This window comes from Amphibalanus amphitrite, unplaced genomic scaffold (assembly GCF_019059575.1).
Source record: "Amphibalanus amphitrite isolate SeventyFive unplaced genomic scaffold, NRLGWU_Aamphi_draft 000007F_arrow, whole genome shotgun sequence".
Taxonomy (NCBI): Eukaryota; Metazoa; Arthropoda; class Thecostraca; order Balanomorpha; family Balanidae; genus Amphibalanus; species Amphibalanus amphitrite.
In genome coordinates, this window is record NW_024881503.1 from 2211196 (window position 1) to 2232302 (window position 21107).

Below are 21107 nucleotides of genomic sequence, written 5' to 3' on the forward strand. Positions count from 1 at the left end.
CCACATCCCGTGCCTGTCATCAACCTCTCCGGTAGATAGTCCCATCCCCCCGATAGACCGATCTCGCGTCCGATCCCATCACCAATCTTCTATCAGAGGTTGCGGGGGATGGGGGGGGGGGGGCGCCATCAAACTGGCAGGATAATCGTAAACAGAGTCCCCGGATTAGTGGCGTCGGGTCGGGGATTAGGTCGGCCTTCGTGACACGTGACACGGCCAACGGCGGGGGGGATGGGGCAGGAGGAGACGGGGAACCTAGGCGGCGCCTGAGGGCCGGTTTGACGCTCGCTGCTCACTGCTCAGCACCAGCCTATGTTTAGATCAGCTTGGCATCACGGAAGCTTTCGGAATCACCAAACTTATTCAGGACACTGAAGTAATCGATCACCGAAGGCGCATAAATATAACTCAACATTACAAGACATCGTCACATACATTCGACGCGTTGTTGGTAAGTCTCTAACACCCACTGATAGAAAACAACGGGAGAAAACTGCAGCGCAGCCGCGTAGCAGTAACGCAGAAGCAGGAAATTCGAGCTACTGGATCAGGCTGGTTATCGGCACAACAAATGCAGTGGAGGCCTCCCGACTCCCAGTCGCCAGGAAATTAACCCAGGATAACCTGGATTCACACGCTTAACCCGCGAGTTGCTGGGGGGGGGGGGGGCGTTAAACGCCCCCACTTTTTTCGCCGGGCCATAGCATAAAAACGGCGCGCGGCAGGCGCGCCAAATTTTGGGTACCTGTAGGGAATTGATTGAAGTTTATTGTGACAAAGTTTCAAAAAAATCGGTCGGAAAATTTTTGAGATATCGAGGTTTTAGTGACGTCATGATTTCTGAGTTTTCGACCAAAAACGGCATATGTTCAAAAAATCATATAAAATCACAGAATAGACATATAGACATGCCGTAAACGCCATTAGACTGCCAATACCATGAACAATCAAATGGCTATCTCCGATTATTGATTATCGTTCCGCATTTTCCAAAATCTTGAACTGAATCTTGGCAATTTCTCGTGACTACTTCACGACCATGATACATGAAATTCTTAAGTTGAACTTTTTGAGCCAACCACGTACACAAATGATAAAATGAATGTCACCATCGTGTTTTACGCTCCAAATTACCCATAAAACATGTGTCACAGGCTGCGAATATCAGTTTTGATTTTCGGGGATATGTGCCTACCCGGTTGACCTGACCTTGACCCTGACCTATGCTTGACTGACCCCTATATGGAGCTGACACTCTGGTAGGCCTTACATGATGGATTGTGCACCGTTTTGACAGAGTTTATGACGAGAGGCGCCCATTGCGAAGCCCTGAAGTCCATGCTACTGAAAGCCCGATTTCAGGTGTTTGACCTGACCTTGACCCGACCTGTGACCTCAAAATTCAACTTAAAAGTACTCATCTGAAGAGTCTCGTCGCGTTCTTTCGTTTGCCGCCTCGTGCGTTTCGCTGCGCCTATTGGTTCTCGAGTTATCGGCTGGGGGCGTTTAACGCCCCCCCCCCCCCCCCCAGCAAACGGTGGGTGGCGAAATACCCCAGCAACTCCCGGGTTAAAACAGTTGCAGTACAACGACTCAATATTGTCATAGATACAAAGAGGAAAATGTGTGCGTTCCTATCAACGAAAAATATAGAGAACACCTATAATCATATGAGTCGCTGGAGAACTTGAATCTTCGCAGATCATATAACATACCCCATGCAAAAAAAAAAAAAAAAAAACTATACAGCACGAGATATTGAAAGTCATGACATTCAGAGATAATGTTGTAAACTTGCAAAACAAATATATGCCGCAAACCACGAAGCTCATATGAAGCAAAAAAAAAAAAAAAAATGAGCCGACAGATACATAAAAACTAAAAAAGATAAGGAGGTTCCGCAATCAGGCAGTGCTAACTTGAACCAGTACTTTGAAATTATCTGTAAAATGTTTTGCTGTTCACCATAAAAGGCCGTGTCGTAGAGGCGTGATGAAACCGCCCCAAATGTCTGCCATCCACAGAACAACAGCCGCGGATGTGATAGTGACTACCAGCTCAGCATGCATCAGCATTTACCACAGCTGTGATCAGCACCAGGTCAGGGCCAAGGCAGCTACTCAAGATGATACGCGATATAGACACTAATGCTTTCCCCGCGCCCCACCCACTCTCCAAGGGGGCGGGACAGGGAAAGAGGTGTGCAAGGCCGGCCGGCGGGTACAGGGCTCAGCCATCACTGGCGTTCTACTCACGCGTAGAAGACGCCGCCGATGACCATGCTGACGTTGGGTCCGATGACGGCGATGACGCTCGGTACGAACCAGTTGGAGAGCGAGAACACCGCATACACGATGGCGAGCGACGTGAAGCCATCGCCGGTGAAGCTGGAGTCCTCCTCCTTCACAGAGTCCAGGATCGTTTGCTGCGGGCGGGAGGAAAGATCGTGAGACAGAGCGTGACAGGAAGGTCATCAGATATGCCAGCTGGGCCAGCCGGTTCGCCACTTTGGATGACAGTCTTATGAAAAGAGCTATCAAAAATGGCTGGCTTATAAATGCTATATGTTGGTTCGATAGACAGGCAGACCTGTTCCAGGAAGAGACACAGTATTTATAATTAAAAAGGTTCTATTTGACCTCAACCTGACAGTCCAAGGAAAGCACGCTTGTCACACCCCAAAGGCGTTGATTTGTTTCATTTCACGGATTAATAGTTAGCCACAAAAGCACGAGATTTCGACAGTCTTATGTTTAATTTCAAGTAAAGCATATTTGCCAATCTGAATTTGGCGTGAGCGGGATTTTTACTTCTTACCCATTCGGTAGACGGCATTCTCTTTAATATAATTGGTAGAAGTATAAAATAGATTTCGTAGAACATATCAGAAACATTACACATTTGGTAGAGATCGTGAACATTTCATTTAGATGTAACGCTTCACATCAGCATAGCTAAAGCCACGCCTGCTCTGATGCATGGTAAGGGCAATGGATAACCCAACACATCGATGTGCTCTCCTCAACAAATCATCTGAGTCCATATCGGACGCTGGTAACGAGAAAATACCGCCTAGCGCAAATCACCTAAGGTCATCATTTGTGAAGTTCTGCGCTCTATGTGAGGCCTGCTATGAACTGAAGCCGCTTGTAGCGCCTGGAGCTGTCGACGATGCCGTCCGTGCTGCGCTCATGGCGGCAATGGATCCAGCCCGTGGTGATGCTGCTGTACGGCATCATCCTGGTGGTGTGTCTGCCTGTGCTGGTCGTCTACATGGAACATGCCGGCACCCGCATCAAGTTCGAAGCGTGGCTCATTGGTTGTGTCATGGCGTTCCTCACCTTGCCGGTATCTCTTTGGGAGATCACCATGCACTTGGTCAACTACACCAAGCCGCAACTGCAGAAGCACATCATCCGTATCCTCTGGATGGTGCCCATATACTCGCTCAACGCCTGGATGGGCCTCACCTTCCCGCATTACACCATCTACTTTGACCTCTGCCGCGAGTGTTACGAGGCGTATGTCATCTACAACTTCATGATGTTCCTGATGACGACGCTGAACGAGCTGATGGACCTGGAGACGGTGCTGGCCACGCGCACACAGGTGGTACACTCGTGTCCGTTCTGCTGGCTACGCCCATGGCGGATGGGTCGCGAGCTGGTGCAGCGATGCCGACACTCCATCCTCCAGTACACCGTGGTGAGGCCCATCACATCCATAGTGGCCTTCGTGGCCAGTTTAGCCGGAGTGTACGGGGAGGGAACGTTCCTCCCAGATAGACTATTCCTCTACGTGTCAGTAGTGAACAACATCAGCCAGCTGATAGCCATGTACGCATTAGTCCTCTTCTACCGCGCCACCAAGGAGTTTCTGCGACCGTACCGGCCGCTCGCCAAGTTCCTCGTCATCAAGTGCGTCGTGTTCTTCTCCTTCTTCCAGGAGTTCATCATCAGCGTGCTGGTGTACGCCGGCGTCATCTCCTCCTGGTTCGGCGTCATGGACGCCAGCGACGTCCGAGTCATCTCTCAGAGCATCCAGAACTTCCTCATCTGCATCGAGATGCTGGCAGCGGCGCTGGCGCACATGTACGCCTTCAGTCACATGCCGTACCGCGACCCGGGGCAGTACCAAGGTGACTGCTGCGCAGCCTTCCGCAGCATGTGGGATGTCACAGACGTGGGGCACGACGTCAAGGAGCATCTGAGCGTGGTGGGCAGCTCTGTGGCGCGGAGACTCTCCCGGAAGAGCACCCAGGCGGCCGGCGAGCGGGCGCCGCTGCTCACGGTGCCTGGAGACGGGAGGGCCGAGCCGGCCCCGCGTCCCCCCGCGACCGCACGGAGGAGCGACCAGTGACTGACGCTTGACCTCAAACGGCGGATACATCCCTCGGCCGGATAGCACAGCGACCAGTGACAGGTATGTGGTGTTTTTGACGCATTGGGTAATGGCTGATGGTGAATCCCTTACTACAAACGTACTACAAATGTTTCTCCGCCAGTCCTTCACAGCCGACTGTATTCTCCATCGGCCATCGGGCATAGTGCTTTGAATGAGTGATACTGGAGTGCATTGTGGACGCAATGGAGATAACGCAAGCCAGCTTCCTATGTAAAAATGAGTGGTGTAGCTCAGCAGTCATAAATGAATCGCCTCATTCGCAATTAAGTGTTTGACTAGTTTTGAACATTTCTAGTCATGATATAACCCATTAAAATCAATGGTCCTCCTCCTATTCGTACTCTCATGATGAATGAATGTCAAAAGAAAAGGCCAGAAATAGTAGAAGAGCTCATAGTCTAGGTTTATACACCCGATTACCTCGAGAATTAAGGGCGATAGATGGACGAAAAAATCGACAGCTCTCGGAGAGTGCGCCAAAGAACACTTGCCAGTTAGGGCTTATTTCAGTATCCCAGTGCTGCATTTCGGTTATTGTAGGCAAGCAAAGGAAAAAGTCCATGAAAATGTCTTTCCTGGACGCCGTTCGCGCAGCGCAGATTAAATGCCAAATATTGGGAGAAATAACTGAAATTTCAAAGCACTTGGTGGACTCAGCATGTGCTATGTTTCACGGACAGGTTTTACCGGTGAGTGTGACCACTAACAATCCAATCACCCAAAAATTTACGATGGTATAGTCCGTTTTTCTTAAGTTTGCCCCTCACTGTAAACGTCTCTTTGAACACAGCACGAGAATTGCTAGCTGAATTACTGAGAAAACTGGTAAGCGCACATTGTATTGTAGATATGAATAATATTTTCAAAAATAAGTTTTGAACATCGACGATTTAACGTTATGTTAAGCGCCGTGCAATTTATTTATTAGTTCAGACATAAGTCCTGAGAAGTCGTCTATCCCTGTGAGGCTGTAGGTATTGGCAGATACGATTTACGAGTCTGTGAAATAGTAAATAAATTTGATGAAATTGATCGTCTGTGAAATCTGGTTAAATCAGTGTGCGCCAACCAGTTTTCTCAGTAATTCAGCTAGCAATTCTCGTGCTATGTTCAAAAAGACGTTTACAGTGAAGGTCAAACTTAAAAAAAAACGAACTATAGTAGCTGTTGAAGACGCTCGGTGACATTCACTACATATAAAACGTGGATGGCAGGGTAGACAACTGTTTTTGCAAAGGCGAAACAAAGGCCAAAGCAAAACAAGTTAAAGGGACCCTCCCACCTTCAAAAAAGTTAATGAATTGGCACGAAAGTGATGGCGCTCGGTTCAGAAAGAGCGAAAACGAATATCTACCAAATTTCATCGAAAAATATTCACCGGTTTTCAAGATATTAGACTTTTACTTTTGTTTACTTTTTGGGATCTCCGCTGTTCCTAGCGACTTTATTTGAAAGTGCGGCATTTGTTGCGCGCAAAGCAGCATATACCACCGCGTGCTACCAAACGTTTTAGTAAAAGATTTAAAAATCGTTAGATCTCCGCTGACGTCACAAATTCTAAGGGGGCATACCAATGCACTAGCCCCTTAGAATCCGAAAACTGCAAGTTTGAAATTCCATATCTCCGAATTAAAGCATTTGTCGATGTTGTGAGTGCCCAAACCGGTATTTGCAGGCCATGGCCACCAATTTGGCTATCTCAACTCAAAACTAATGTTAAGGTGGGAGTGTCCCTTTAACAAGGCGATACAGGGCGGTACTTTCGAAACGGTCATTGTTTTACAGCTATAAAAGAAGTTGATTCTGGGAAATTCTGGTCGAAAAGTTAGCAACCTGTAACCATTATTACTGAAATAATGAGGGGCCTCAAGTGCGGTGCGATCGATGTTTGCGGTTTTCGGAAGTTGGACCCTGTATGAGTCAGCTAACTTCATGATCCATTGTAAAACACAATCCTTTAATCCAGGTATATAATACCCGTTTCAAAAAGCTTCATTTTTACATTCAAATCCGTTGTAGCATTCCTTTGGTTATATCCAAAATGATAATCAACTCAGTTACATTAAAAACCTGCAACAAGTCCCTCTTCGCCTCCCTTCGTGCATACAGAAAGGTCACATCTGGTTCTATTGGCGCGCGACTTTCCCTTTCACCGTTCCTCCTATACCCTGTCAGATCATCCCCCGATAGCAGAACCCACCACCGTCCCGCTGCGGGCGCGTCTACCGCGAACCCATCGCCTTATGCATGCGGCCTGGTTCCTGAGATCGCCCGGTACCCGCTCCGTCTGACCGGTCAGCAACAACCAATGCAGCTCGGCTGGTCATTTTACCCCGCGCCGGCACAGGAAAACGGTCCGAGCGGGGCGCCGCGGCGGCCGCACTGTCCTGACGGGCACCCGAGGACGGGCCAGGGCCGGCCGGTGCCGAGCGGGGAAGCGCGCCCGTTTTCCGTGTCGGCGTCAGTGCTGGAGTGACGGGGCTGGGGTGCACAGGGGTGCACGGTGGCGTCCGTGAGTCGAGTCGACCGACTGCCATACTACACCGGAGTGTGTGCAGTGCTAGAGACCGGGGATACGCCCAAGTGCGCTTTCTGAAAGCCAGAAACGCCCATCGGACCGACCCTGCAACAGTGACCCGACAGACGCCGTCAGCGAGTGGAAGACGGGTCGTGACACTCTGACATTTAAAACACCTAGCCCGACTGACCAGAACTAGGAGCCAGTCTGTCCAGAGTTCAGTCAACCAACTAAACGAGGTGTTTAGACAGGTACGGTCACCGGCTTCTCCAGGCGCAATAAACCCTTCTGACGGACCAGGGCGGTCAAGACGAGGCAGTCCAACCAGTCAGCTCGCCCGGACAAGTCGTGACGTCACCAAGTCGTGACGTGACGTACCGCGCCGTGACGGTGTGAACTCTGAGGTCATCCAGTCAACAGCAGCGCACGACGTCGCCCCCGTGCTCGACCTTGGAGGCAGTCGGACGGGGTCGGTCAGCCCCATCCCCCTCACCGCTGGCGTCGTGCCGTCGTGACGCGCCGGACACGTGATACTGCTCGTGTAAACCACACGGGGGCACGTGACCGAGCAGCGCGCCGCAGCGGGCAAGGCGACATTGCTGACCAGTGGCTCCGGAGCCGGCCGGCGCCGTGCTGCAAGACGTACCCGGCCGTACTCCAAGGCGTACCCGGCCGTGCTCCAAGGCGTACCCGCCGTGAACGGCGTACCGGCACGGCCGTACTCGTTACGTCAGCGTTATTGTGTGGTTGGCCGGCGAGGCAGACGCTATCAGTACGCCGGCGATAGCCACGCGATAGCGGCGCCCCACCGCGACGAAACTGGCGCGGCGCCCACCAAGCCGGGCGTGCCAGTTAGTGTAACCGTGAGAACATCCCGTGAAAAACAGAGTGACCACGTGTGGAAACTAGGCGTGTCCAGTGGTGAGCGACTAGCGGAAGTATTTCAGTGGGAGCACGTCGACCGCTCGGTCGTTTGGACGCCCGTCAGTCATGTCGTGTTGCTGTGGGGGCGAGCCGGCGGCGCGGCGACCGGTGCGGCGAGGTCGGGGTTGCACCGACCTGCCCTGCCTGCTGGTGTTTCTAGTGCTCTGGTGCGCGCTCGTGTTTGTGGCTGCGCTAGGGTTCGCCTACGGCCGGCCGGCGCTGCTGGCTGGAAGCTATGACAGTTTTGGAAATGTGTGCGGGGCAGAGAACGAAGCTCTAGTGGATGTACCGCTGTCAGGCCGAGATATGCGTGAACTGCCGCTGCTCTTCATCCAGGACGCAGCTAGACCGGAGGAAGGACTAGCTCTCTGTGTCAGTGAGTGTCCCGCCGAACAGCTCGACACGATGGCCGATATAAACGAGTTTGCCGCCGAGACCGGCAGCCAGCTGTGCCGCTACGACTTCGACAAGGCCGCCTACAACTTCAGCGGCCTGGAGGAGGTGGCCGGCGGCCCGGTGTTCCCCGGCTGCCCGCCGCTACCCGTGCCGGCCACTGTAGCCGTCCAGCGCCGCTGTGTGCCGGCTCCAGGCTCCGACATACCCGTGGAGAGCGTCTACGATCAGTTCGCGGCGCTCAACACCGTCGGCGGCATGGCCAGGCAGGTGGCCGCCGACGTGTACGCAGCCTGGCAGCAGATTGCCTGGCTGACGGGGGCGGCAGTGCTGCTGTCTCTCCTGATGGTCAGCCTGCTACACTGGGTGACGCGAGCCGCGGGTCTGTTGCTGACACTCACAGCGGCTGCCGCCCTGCTCACTGGCACGGGTCTCCTCTGGTGGACGTACGCCTCACTCAAACTCGACCTGGACCACACACCGCCGGAGAGAATCCTGCTCGCGGCCGCGCTCAACGAGACAGCGCTGCTGGTGGGAGCCATAGCTGCCAGCATAGCCACGCCGCTGCTGCTGCTGGCAATCGGCTGTGTCTGGCGCCAGCTGCGGCTGGTAGCGGGTCTGTTCTCCGAGACAGCTGCAGCACTGCGAGCCATGCCGAGTCTGCTCTTCCTGCCGCTCCTCGCCGCAGCCACCGAGGCTGCTCTCCTCGGCTTCTCAGCGTTGATTCTGATCGAGCTGGGCTCAGCGAGCAGCGAGCAGCCTCCGTACCCCGCCGCCGGCGAGCCGGAGCGACTGCTGCTGCTCTCTCCAGAGCGCTGGGTCCAGTACGTGTGGTGGATGGTGCCGCTGTTGGCCATCTGGACGGCAGAGTTCATCCTGGCCTGCCAGTGGCTGGTGTCAGCCGGAGCCGTGTGCCGCTGGTACTTCTCTCGGAGCGGAGCGAGGCCCACCTGCCCCGTGGCTGCCTCACTGGGAACCCTCATCTGCCACCATCTGGGCACGGCCGCCCTCGGCTCATTCCTCGTCTCTCTACTGCGGCTGCCGCGCGTCGCACTCGCCTGGTTCTGTCACCGCAACTCACCCGACGCTGACGACTCCGGCTGCTGCTGCTGCTGCTCGTGCTGCCGCTGCTTCAGTGACGCCTCGTGCGCAGGGGCCTGCGCCTGCTGTCTGGGCTGCTGGGAGAGCTGCCTGCGCTGTGTCACACGTAATGCCTACGCCGTCACCGCTGTAGACGGTAGAAGCTTCTGCAGCGCTGCTAGCGAGGCTCTGGCGACGATCGCTAGGCACGGCGGCGCGGCGGCGGCGGTGGCAGCCGCCGGTGACCTGGCGCTCTTCTGCGGCCGGCTGGTGGTGACGGCAGTCGTGGCCGGGGCCGCAGTCATCTGGCTACGAACGGACCCGCAGCTGCAGCTGTACGCGGCCCCATGCGTGGTGGCCGCGCTGGCTGCCTACGTGGCTGCCGACTGCGTGTTCGGAGCGTTTGAGTCCGCACTGGACACGCTGTTTCTCTGCTACTGCCAGGACCTGGAGGGCGGCAACGTCAGCTCCGACGAAGAAGGACCCGACGGCGGCATGTTCGCGCCGCGATCTCTGGCTCGCCTGATGGAGAGTCTCGGAACAGGACCGCCCGAGGGGACAGACGTCAAACCTCCACCGCCGTACCTCCTGCCCGACCCGGTCCTGCGCCGGTCGTCAGAAAACGGTGGACGGCCCGCCGAGATGATCCGCCTTCTCGCCGAGCCAGAGGTTCGGATGCGTCAGCCGGCGCGTCTTCTACCCCAGGCGGACGTCACGCTGTCGCAGCCGGACGTGCGACTGGCACAGCACGGCTTCCGCGAGACTCAGCCGCTCGTGCGCCGGACGCTGTCCGAGCGAGAGGTGCGCCGACCGCGAGACATCGAGTTCCGTCGGCCGCGCTCTCATCACGACGGACACCGACCTCCGCCCATAGAGACGGCCATGTAGACCGACCCAAGACGGTTAAAAGCTTGAAGAACTTCATAAAACTCGCATGGAGCTTCGGCCAGCCGCCAGGCTCTGCTAGGAGCCATCCACACCGCGGCCGCGGCCGGTCATACCAGCTCAGACTCTTCTCAGAATATCGCCAAGATCTCACACGACGCTGGCTGAATATCACTTATACAAGACGGGCAGCAGAACGGTCCTGGTTCTAAATCGGCGGACGCACTGTCCTGGCCAAATACAGACAGGACGCTCGGTAACCAAATCAATGGAACGCACCGAGTTAGGTGTTGAATAATGGAAGAGACCGGCATGACAGCGCCGAGAATAGTTTGCAATGGCGTTTGCACAACTCGATAAAAGACGAACGTCCAGCGTGCGTCACCAAGGGCACGTGGGTCGGACAGACCCGCAGGCCTGCCGCGGGGTCAGGACTGTGATGGTGATACAGAAACTGCCAGAACGGGTGAGCAAAAGACGGTATCGACAGACAGGAAAACTCAGTGCCGGTAGCAAAAACGTTAAAAAACAGAGACCCGAAAGAACCAGCCAGTGATACCAGTGCAGTGTCCAAGTTGGCGTATCAGTGGATTAGACGAGTGTTCGAGCTGGGCACTAGTAGATCCATTTACCACGTGGCGCCATAAATTAGGTGAATACAAGTCAGTGCGACTCCTCAAACTAGTGTCATCAAGGACTCAAGAACCCGACCGACCGGGCTGAGCGGCCGGCCGGTCCGCCTCAGAGGTCAGGGCTGTGCCGCCGCAGTGATGACGTACCGATCGCTGCCCTGGCCACCAGTCGGTTGCACAACTCGTACGTGCCATGCGGTGCCGGTTCCAACACAGCGCCCCTCCCTCTGCGGTGCCGGTTCGAACACAGCGGCCCCTCCCTCCCCCCACTCAGTGGGAGGAGGGAGAGGGGGATGTGGGGAGGAGCGTAGCGAACGGTCTGATGTACGTTTAAACGTCATTCAGGTCGTTCAGGCGTGAGCAGACGCGATAGAGCCTGGTAATGGACTGAGTAGGTGACAGCTAAGCTCCATGTGAGAGGGGGAGCATTTCACCTAGAGAGAGCATTTCACCTAGTGTGCGGCTAGAATGGGGGAGGGGGGGTGTCGATCGATGGCTGTCCCATGCGATTTGAGAGCGGTGAACCGCTAATGACGCTGCGTATGTATGTGAGGTGGTTAGTGTTATATTGTGTTAGCGAATTTTGGTAATGTTCATTGTTGGCAGTCCCTCACAAGAAATACAACGTTACAATGTGACTATCGTGTTTTACTTTAATGCAAAAATTCGGTAGAAACAATAATAAAGGCAGTCACGAAGCAAAGCTCCTATTCATTATACAAACAAAAAGGGAGCCGGGACAACAAAACGCTCGGCAGGACACATGACTACAAATGTACAGGACCTACAAAGAAGAACCCGGCGAGCCAGAGACAAAGACTTTCAGAGCCACGAAGCTAAGAGCTGGAAAGACCGACCCCTAGAGCCACTGCTCATATCACTTCCAAAGCAACCCTCATGCTTGTAGAAAGACACGGGCTATGGGAGCGGTAATGACCCTAGTCGAAAGACACAGGCCCTTGGCACGACAGTGCGGTGAGGGAATGATATAGGTCTCTATCAATATACATGGGGACCAGTAACAGGGCGAGGGAACGGAGCCGGTCGCAGCCGTGCAATAAGGGGACGACGCCGGGCGCCGGGCGCCGGGACAGGAAAACTGAACCACCCAGTCGCGTCGGTAACGGCCCAGCCGGCACGCGATGGACCGTCACCTTTGGCGAATCTGCCGCCTCGCCCGCCTATACAGCCGCCGCTCATGGGGAAAGTCGCCAGACCGGCCCGGTAGGGATGACGTGGCACCCATTCGGCCGAGGGTTTGTATCAAAGGCTAGACCAGTCCAAAACGGGTCACAAATAACCGGTGCTGGTTTAAAACTTGGGAATACAGCAGCACCAAATGCGACAGGCAGGCGCCATTGAAAGGTCTAGGAAGAAAATAAAGCCACAAACTCCATCTTCGATATTATCTAAGTCGTAAGGTAGCGTCCATCAGATTTCAAATGATTCATGAGCTGCCACTCCCAACGCGTTAAATATGCACATCGTAAGTTGGTATTCATTAAGAAATTTACCCACATCATCATGTACGTATCTCTTTTTACTCTAACCACTGGGTAAGCATGAATGATATAAAAAAAGTTACCCTCAGTTCCGCACTCCTTTAGGATGGGCTTCTATCCTGCAATAGGAGTAGACCGGGGTAAATTTTGCGCGATAGGATGATTTTGGTCCAAAAGTAAGCAAGTAAAGTAAGTAGGTAGCCGTATAAAGGTGTTGGCAAACCATCGCTAGCCGAGGGGGGCGGGTGGTGCCCCCCTCCCCCTGCTCCTTTTTAGCGATAGCTCGGAACACGCTAGCGATAGAGCTAAAACTTGGCATACCTGATCTTCGATTCAAGCCGGATCTTGTGACACCAACCGTATTTTTAGGTCCGGTCAGGTCACCAATCTTTGAAGTCATAAGTGAACCTCTACACGGTCCTAAAATGTCGCAACTTCACAACGCCCTCAGTGCCAGCTCTGGCTCTAGGAGCTTTCACAGAGATGAAACTTAAGGCTGAAACAGACTCTTTCCGCGTTCAGGAAATCGCATGCGAGAGCCTATTCAAATACATGGAAGCACGCTCGCATCAATCGCACACACCTCCCGCAAGCGATTGATGCGAGAAGAATTATAATGTAGGTATTTGAATAGGCTCTCGCATGCGATTTCCTGAACGCGGAAAGAGTCTGTTTCAGCCTTTACAGGACCTAAGTAGTATCCTTCAGAGGTCTCGCAACTTGTACATTTCGAATTTGTCCCAAGGCTCAGCTAGGTCAGATCGGTTACGTAACCCCATCATTAGTCAATGGGGGAAATATAGAAATTGTTATTTTGGCACCGGGAAAGATCTAAAAACTACCTCAAACACAAGAAATCGTAATTGCATGCACTCTTTGCACTCATGCACTCCGATGCTTCACTTTTGGATCGTTAAAGGTAGACTGCCACCTTTTTTCCACAAAACGGTTTTCACTAGAGCTGAGCCACCTATGTCCCAGACTGAAGTCGGTTTTCCGAAATTCGAACCCGTTTGCGAGAAATCGGAGACCAAAGTTCAGTTTGATGCCATTTTTTTAGTCCAAGAAAACCGACATCTCTACTGTTTATCGATAACTTTGAAACATGAATTTTCTTATCTTTTGGTAAATATATGCCAAAACTTTTATTGTTTCGAGATCAGAGAAGAATTTTGGAGTGTCAAAATAAAAGTTAAACTTATATATTCAGTAGTTCATTTTTTCCAAAAAAGTGTGGGAAATGGGGTTTAACATGGGCCAGACCCATTCCAAATGAGCCATGATTTTTTTTAATGTTTTACGAACTTAAATGCAAAATAAATTAAACGTGGCCAATTTCTCATGAAATCATATATTAGTAAATTATAAAATACCTTACTTTTTCAAATAAAATGTAATAATCTTATGACCTTGAAGTCTAGTGATGTGTAAACATTGTCGCTAGACATTAACCGATTGATAATTGTATGAAAATCGACAATTTTTTCGCGATTCACGTGATGATACTTTGTCAGGTGAATTCTAAAATTTTGTTTTGTCCAGGGAATAAATCATAGGCCGATCTGAGAAAACTTTTTGAAGGTGGCAGTCTTCCTTTAACCTTCCGTGAAATCGTTTATGGCGTCACTACGTCCTAAGCGTTTTTCGTCAATAACTCCCCGTCAAATGGAGCTAGCGAGTCGGGAAAGCCGCCAATGGACTCGGGAAGACCTCCCCAAAAGAGTGACATGAGAATGGATGAAAATGGCACCATTCGAATTACTGGGAGTCATTTATCAGCCGTTACAAATAATGCGACCTCAGGTGACCTCGGTGACCTTGGGAGTCACCTTCAGGTGTTCGTGAATTGCAATAATCCTATCACTAAGCAGCTTCCAAACCGATCGAGACGAAAACGTCACCAGTCGATGCGCCTGATGGGACTCCATAGTTCATCAGCCGCTTCGAATATGCCAACCTCAGGTGACCTTGACATGTTAGCTTAGCATTTTGACCTATAACAGCCATCATATAGCTCAGGAACTTGACCCTTGGAAGTCACCGAGATCACATGAGGTCACCATATTCGAAACGGCTGCTTGCTAGCTGAAATCACATACGACAAATCGACCGATTGCACTTTCGTCTCGGTCGGCCCGGTAGTTGCTGACTTTCATATGATGGGCTCCATAGGTGAGAACATAAAGTTGACCTCTCAAGGTCACCGAGGTCACCCGTGGTCACGATATTCAAAACAGCTGATGATCAAAACAGCTGATGACATTATTGCACATGGGGAATCAACTGATGTTGTTTCGTTTCGATCACACCAACTGTCGGCCCATGGGATTTTCCCGTGATACTCCTGCAAAAGCTTTAAATAATTTGTAATAAGTGGAGCAAGTAAAAGTCGTGTTGACGCCAAAGAATCCCGCGCCGTGTTGGAGCAGGTGGCCTGAGCTTTCCGTGACGTGCTGGGGGGGGGGACGTTTTCATGACCCCCCCCCCCCCGTCTAACTCGGTACCTGGGCCACGTTGCGACACGCGGTAATCGGCATGGGAAAAAAGTCAAAAATAATGAAGGAACTACATCAATCATGTTTTTAGATCGAGTAAAAGGTCAAATCACCATAGGTCATCAAAGGTCAAATTTTGTCTATTTCAATAATTTGCAAAACACCGACGCATAACTCGGCAACCAATAGAGTTACAGCGCCGCGGAAAAACGCATTCGATAGCTCTTTGAAAGGCTTTCAGAGCATTGTCCTCAGATTTGACCTCAGGTCAACGGTTTAGCCTCCAGAGGGCAATAGCTCTAAAAATAGCCGTTTTTACTAAAAATGTTTTTTTTTCGGTAATAACTTTTGACTCAAGAGAGCCACAACATTAATATTGCCAGCATCGGGTTCCTCTCGTCAAGACGCGTCGAATGAACTATAATTGACCTTGAAAGGTCATTTTGAAAATTTCACCTCGGGTCAAGGTCATGACCTGACCGGAAAGGGTCATGCTTCATAACAGTCGATCCTATCGTCGAGCTGAACACATCTGACACATCTGACACACTGAAAGCCTTTCACACAGCTGAACACATGTTTTCACCGCTCTAGCACGTCTCTATCAAAAGTTATAGTAAAAAAGCTGCTGGTGACCTTCCGTGACCTGATATGACCCCAGGGGCACACAGAGGGATCATATCATGGGTGCAATTTTCCTATTTAGTGTGTCATTTTTTACCTATCAATCGATGCTTGAGGTTATTTAGAACGACATTTGTTTAACCCTATTACTGGTGTGTGTGTGTGTGGGGGGGGAGGGGGGATTGTGTCAAACTTTTGAGTTTCTAGCTTGTGCAGAGGCGTCTTCAGGACGAGTTTCTCGGGGGTAGTTTTGGTCCAGCTTTGACTGTTCCGACATTTGGCGCTAAGTAGCGACTTACTTGGGTTTGTACTGGTGATCAGTGGCACCACCCGTCATATGTATGCACATAAAGACTATGCAACGTCATTTTACAATGAAAATATTGGAATAGGCGGATCCAGGTACCTCAAAAAGGGGGTAATATCAATGTACTGCCCCTCCCCCCGTCTTAGAGTGCCTAAATCCGTCTATGCTTAACGAAAACGTGTATTTTGTGCTCACGTTGCATATTTTACATGACATGATCATCCCAAGTTAGCTTACCTGAATCCACCTACATATGATTTTTTAAATATCCAAAATACCGGAATATATATGAAGGCCCAGTTCATGAAGAAGGCCTCCCCAAAGTTTCATCAAATTCGGTAAAAAAAGATAGAAGTTATAGCATTTTTAGTGATGAGGTGTAAACGCAATTTTTTTGTAAAATTTTTGATTCCAGGACCCCCATTTTTGAACTTTTTTACCTTTAATAGTCAATCTGAAACTTCACAATGAGAGCAATCGAATGGCGTTTGTCCCATTAACCCGCGCCGGGCCGGTGCTCCGCGACTTCCGCGACGGGCCGGGGGGGGGGGGTGTTTCCCCCTTCCACTGAAAGAAAAGTACACCTTGGTAATTTGAATTTGATTATTATACACCGCCATTACACCGAAATCAAGAATATTTATACCCTTGTTCGACGTATATGGAGAATAAAATAATGCTCCGGTGCGAATGTACTCTATCACGAGCGTATTCTTGGGGTTTAATTCAATCCAGTTTAACACTCATGGTGCAATTCTAACTTTTGAGATATTTACCCCTCTAATTGATGGATGGTAATATATAATACTGAACGAGGCCGGTGTAAATAAATTTTCAAGACCGAGGTCCTTACTGGATTTTTGAACGAGGCCGAAGGCCGAGTTCAAAAATCAGTAAGGACTGAGGTCTTGAAAATTTATCACCGGCCGAGTTTGGTATGTATTTTACTGTATGCCAACGATGCCAACGATAAATTTATTTTCTGGACCGAAGCTCTTAGCCGACTTAGGAACGAGAACATCCCAAAATGTTGGCTTAAGTGCATTCTGGTAATGCATTTTTGACCGTGGTCAATTTGCTTACACCAGTTATTACCACACCCCTCTGGCTAATGTATTTGAATAGACCAGGCATACAGTAAAATTACTACCATAGTGTATTTTCTTCAAGTGGGATAAGAATACCCATCTGATAGCATAAATTTGCACTCTGATTTGTCAGCTGATAATTCAACCCTCATCATGGTGTAAATATGCATCCTTTGTAAAGTGTGTTTCGATGAGGATGGTGTTATTTTATGACAAGGATTTAAAATACCCTAAACATAATAGTTCTGCACCCATATGCTCATTATTTTACGATAGCGTCCACGTGCGGCTCGCGAGCCTTCCGTTTCCGCCATTTTCATTTTTGTGTCTGCTCCGGACCGGAGCCACGGTGACTTCTGGCGCTTGCAAGTGATCTTCTGGCGGTTGAAACAGTGAGATAGGTGCGAGTGTGCTGGTGCGTTCGGTGTGGTGATGACTGACTAGTGCTGGACCCATTTCCGAATAACTTTGAGGGTAAGTTGACTTGATAATGTTTCGATGTAGCAGTTGATGAAATTGATTTGCTGCTGTCTGTATGCACGTCACTCACTTAGCTGTTTGTGTCAATACGTGGCATTCTGATTAGTGATTCCAGAAGCTCAAATTGACCCTCGCAGTTTGTTCTCAAGGGCAAATTGAGAAATCAGTTAAGTACCTACTGAGGTTGTTAACTGTAACTTCATCAAATGTTCAATGTGTCGATTGATCAATATATGTTTAGGTATGTTTAGTAATTTTATTTCTCTACGTTTTACAAAAGTACTAGAATCTTGGCCTGGAAAAGTTGCTAATTTATTTTGTGTATTACTTTCAGGTTTGGGGTGACCTGGCTCTCGTCGTGGGTCACGCCGGCGAGAATGGCATTAGGACAAAGTCACCTCAATGACGCGACAGGCGTGCTACACGGTACACCGCACAACTCCTGCCTCCGGAGGGCGCCACACCCGTTGAAGGTGAGTTTTAAACCACCATTAATGATGACTGACGACAATTGTCCGTCTGTCTGTCTGTCCGTCTGTCCGTCTGTCCGTCTGTCCGTCTGTCCGTCTGTCCGTCTGTCCGTCCGTCCGTCTGTCCGTCCGTCCGTCCGTCCGTCCGTCCGTCTCGCCTGTCTCATCCATGGGCTCCGCCACCGGGGGGAGGGGGGAGGGACGGGGGACGTGTCCCCCCAATATTTTACATTTGTCTGTTTCGTCTGTCTCGTCTGTCGGTCCGTCCGTCCATGACATACAATATCGTTCTGTAATTAAATGTTACAGTGCTTACTAGTTATATCTTTCAGTTTTCACGGACAGACATACAATATCGTTCTTTGCCTTATGATTACAGTGCTTAACCCGCGCACCGACGGGGGAGCCCCCCCCCCCTCAGGTTTTGTCAGATAGCATAAAAAGGCGGCGCATAGCGCCGCCAGATTTGGCACGACTGTTGATACATCCATTTCGTACACACTCTGGAAATTTTTAACTCATATCTTGAAAAAGTCAAGCCACCAGGCCACGTTAAGTGACCTCACCTCGAAACACAATCTTCGAAGTTTGCTATCTCGTTGTTGAAAGCAGATCTTGAAACTCACAGAAATAATTTTGGTGATGAGCACCTACAACTCGTATATCTCAGAATTGCATATCGATGACCTACGAATAGGTCATTTTTTACCTGCCCATTATAAGTCAATGGAATAAATTTCAAGTCATTCTTATGTCCATCAGATTCCTTTTTTATACGACTTTTTAGCTCTTCTGTTCATGAGCTACGGAGTCGTTTGTTGAATGTTGTCGGTCTTTTTACGGTTACTCGCATAATTTGACCTTCGATGACCTCTGATGACGTCATTGCCGCTTCTCGCGAAGTTACTTAGTTCTTGAGATCTTTGGGGGGCGGTCATCCACCCTCTCGTCGCTTCTAAGTTGGCTCAGAACCCCTTCGGTGCGCGGGTTAATAGATTCATCTGTCAATTCTTAACCCGCGCCCTGGTGGGGGGGGGCTATTTTTTGCCCCCCCTCCAGACTTTTCGATATATCTCCAGAACCACTGCGCCGATCGTCACCAAACTTTCAGTACCCTCCCGGACATCAATTTTACACATTGTGACCAAAAATTTTTCCAAAGGCTATGATAGGTTGGCCGGAAATGACGTCAGAGTGACGTCATGTTCTGCCGTTTTCGACCCAAAAAAGGGTTTCGCGGGAAGAGCTGTCAGGCCTATAGCTTTGCAAATACAGAAAAATGATACAAACATAAAAGCTGTAAAATGGACAGGGCTACAAAACTGCTATCTCGGATTTTTGAAATTTTTGGATTTTGACCCCCAAAAATCAAAAAATAGATTTTTTGAATATAATAGCCAAAAAATCCAAAAAGTTTTTTGAATTTCGAAAAAACCGGAATATATGTGATAGTCCTTACCGCCTTCTATCTACATACCAAATTTGAGATCGATACCTCTTTTTTCGGCCAAGTTATAGCGAAAAAACTGTTCAAAATTGATGACGTCAAATTTTCAAACTCAATTTTCAGCAATTCTAGACCTCGTAGCGCAAAACAAAGAGCACCATTAGACTCCCCGTGGCGAGCTGCATCGAATCAATACCCATTTTATGCAAAAATATCAACTTTGAAATTTGACCTTTTTTGACCTGACCTTGACCTGACCTACACCAGAAAGTGACCTAAACCGTACCTGATGGTCTTATAACCAACACCATTGAGTTGGAAATGAAAAACTGGCCATAAAACATGCATCGCATAACCTTAGTAAAGTTGGGTTCATGTGGTGACCCTTGGTGACCTTTGGTGACCTGACCTGTGACCTGACCTGGTATGACCAGTGACCTCTAACAGCAACATATCTACTAGGCAACTGACGCCCTATCGCTGATTCCCGACAAAATGCGTTTTCCTCGGTGTTATAGCGCATTCCCTAGAAGACCCGTGAACGGTGAAACATTTCATCTTTGCCCTGACCTGTGACGTCATCGGTGACCCCGAGGTCAATAAAATTTGGTTTCCCTCGACAAATTTGACAGGCCTTTCGAACGTCGTTTGAATTTTTCGGATCCGTCCAGTAGTTTCGGAGATACGAGGGGGGGCAAAAAATAGCCCCCCCCCCACCAGGTCGCGTTATAAACAGACCCCACCAGGGCGCGGGTTAAGGATCGACATTCAAAATTGCTATTTTCTTAAAGATTACAGTGCTTAATATTTCTTTACATCCTTCAATTTACATCGATGGGCGGATGGACGGACGGATGGACGGCCTGATATACAAAGTCGTTCTTAACTTAAAGATTGCAGTGGTTAATAGTTCTTTTATCTTTCAATCTTGGTAGATGACGACCTGGCGGCCACCTTGGTGATCGGTGGCGGCACGACGATTTCGGAGCTGCAGGATGGGCGCAACTCTGTGTCCGTTCACCCAGAAACCCAGTGCCTGGTCAGCTATGTGAAATATCGTCTCCCAAACAGTGAGATGAAGATGCTGGCTGACTTCGCTGCGGCGCACGCTGTGCTATATTTGCCTTTTAGAGGGCCCAGCATGATCCTTTTTGAGGTCATATATGCACGGGTTATGAAGTTCGCGATTCCTCTCAGTGCGGCCGAGAATGCCATCCTTCGTATAATCCACTGTTGCCGATTCAGAGGCACCAGTGTAGTGGTCGGGTGACCGAGCAGGGCCCTGTTTCACGGCACGGCACTACTGTGCGCTACTAGTATCGCGGTATTGAGTTTCCATAGAAACATCTACAAACTTGGACGCTCCAACATTGAGAGCGTTCGAGTATGTGGATGTTTCCAATAGGAACTCAGCACCGCGATACACGTAACGCACTGTAGTGTCGTGCCGTGAAACATCTTCAGTACCTATAGGCACTGAAGATGATGAGTTGAGAAGGCCTCAGTCAGTTTTTTTTTAACGGAGTTTTTGTTGTCAGTGCTTTCCTAGTTCGTACACCTGGACCTGTGCTTTGATTTCAGAGACCGTACGTTTGGTGTCGATACTCGTTACACGAAGAAATGCTCAGTTGTTTTTAAAGTACATGATGAAACGTGACTTAGTGACCTGATGAACTGTGCTGTGAATAAAATGTGATTTGTGCAGCTTGTGATATCCTCAGGGAAGTCAGTGTTGGGAGGAACCAATCTGTAGCAACCTGTGATCTGTCGTTTCAAGTTATTTTAAATAAACAACACGTTGGAGAGATGCACCATAGTTGACTTTATCGAAAGTGCTCAGAAGACGACAGTAGATACA

At 50.0% G+C, this 21107-nt stretch overlaps 3 protein-coding genes across 3 annotated transcripts in view; 2 read left to right on the forward strand and 1 right to left on the reverse strand.

The window, feature by feature from the left end:
* LOC122379204 (UNC93-like protein MFSD11) overlaps window positions 1-21107 on the reverse strand; it is a 47164-nt gene that overhangs the window by 21635 nt on the left and 4422 nt on the right. Inside the window, exon 2 of the mRNA XM_043361205.1 lies at window positions 2256-2425. Within this exon, the coding sequence (XP_043217140.1) occupies window positions 2256-2425 (170 nt within the window). The remainder of the gene's footprint in view (window positions 1-2255; window positions 2426-21107) is intronic.
* LOC122379209 (transmembrane protein 184C-like) lies at window positions 2793-4667 on the forward strand. Its single transcript, XM_043361218.1, has one exon. It carries the CDS (start codon window positions 3172-3174, stop codon window positions 4357-4359), a length of 1188 nt encoding a protein of 395 aa, XP_043217153.1. The 5' UTR covers window positions 2793-3171; the 3' UTR covers window positions 4360-4667.
* Window positions 6828-11474, forward strand: LOC122379199 (choline transporter-like 1). Its single transcript, XM_043361191.1, has one exon. It carries the CDS (start codon window positions 7913-7915, stop codon window positions 10205-10207), a length of 2295 nt encoding a protein of 764 aa, XP_043217126.1. The 5' UTR covers window positions 6828-7912; the 3' UTR covers window positions 10208-11474.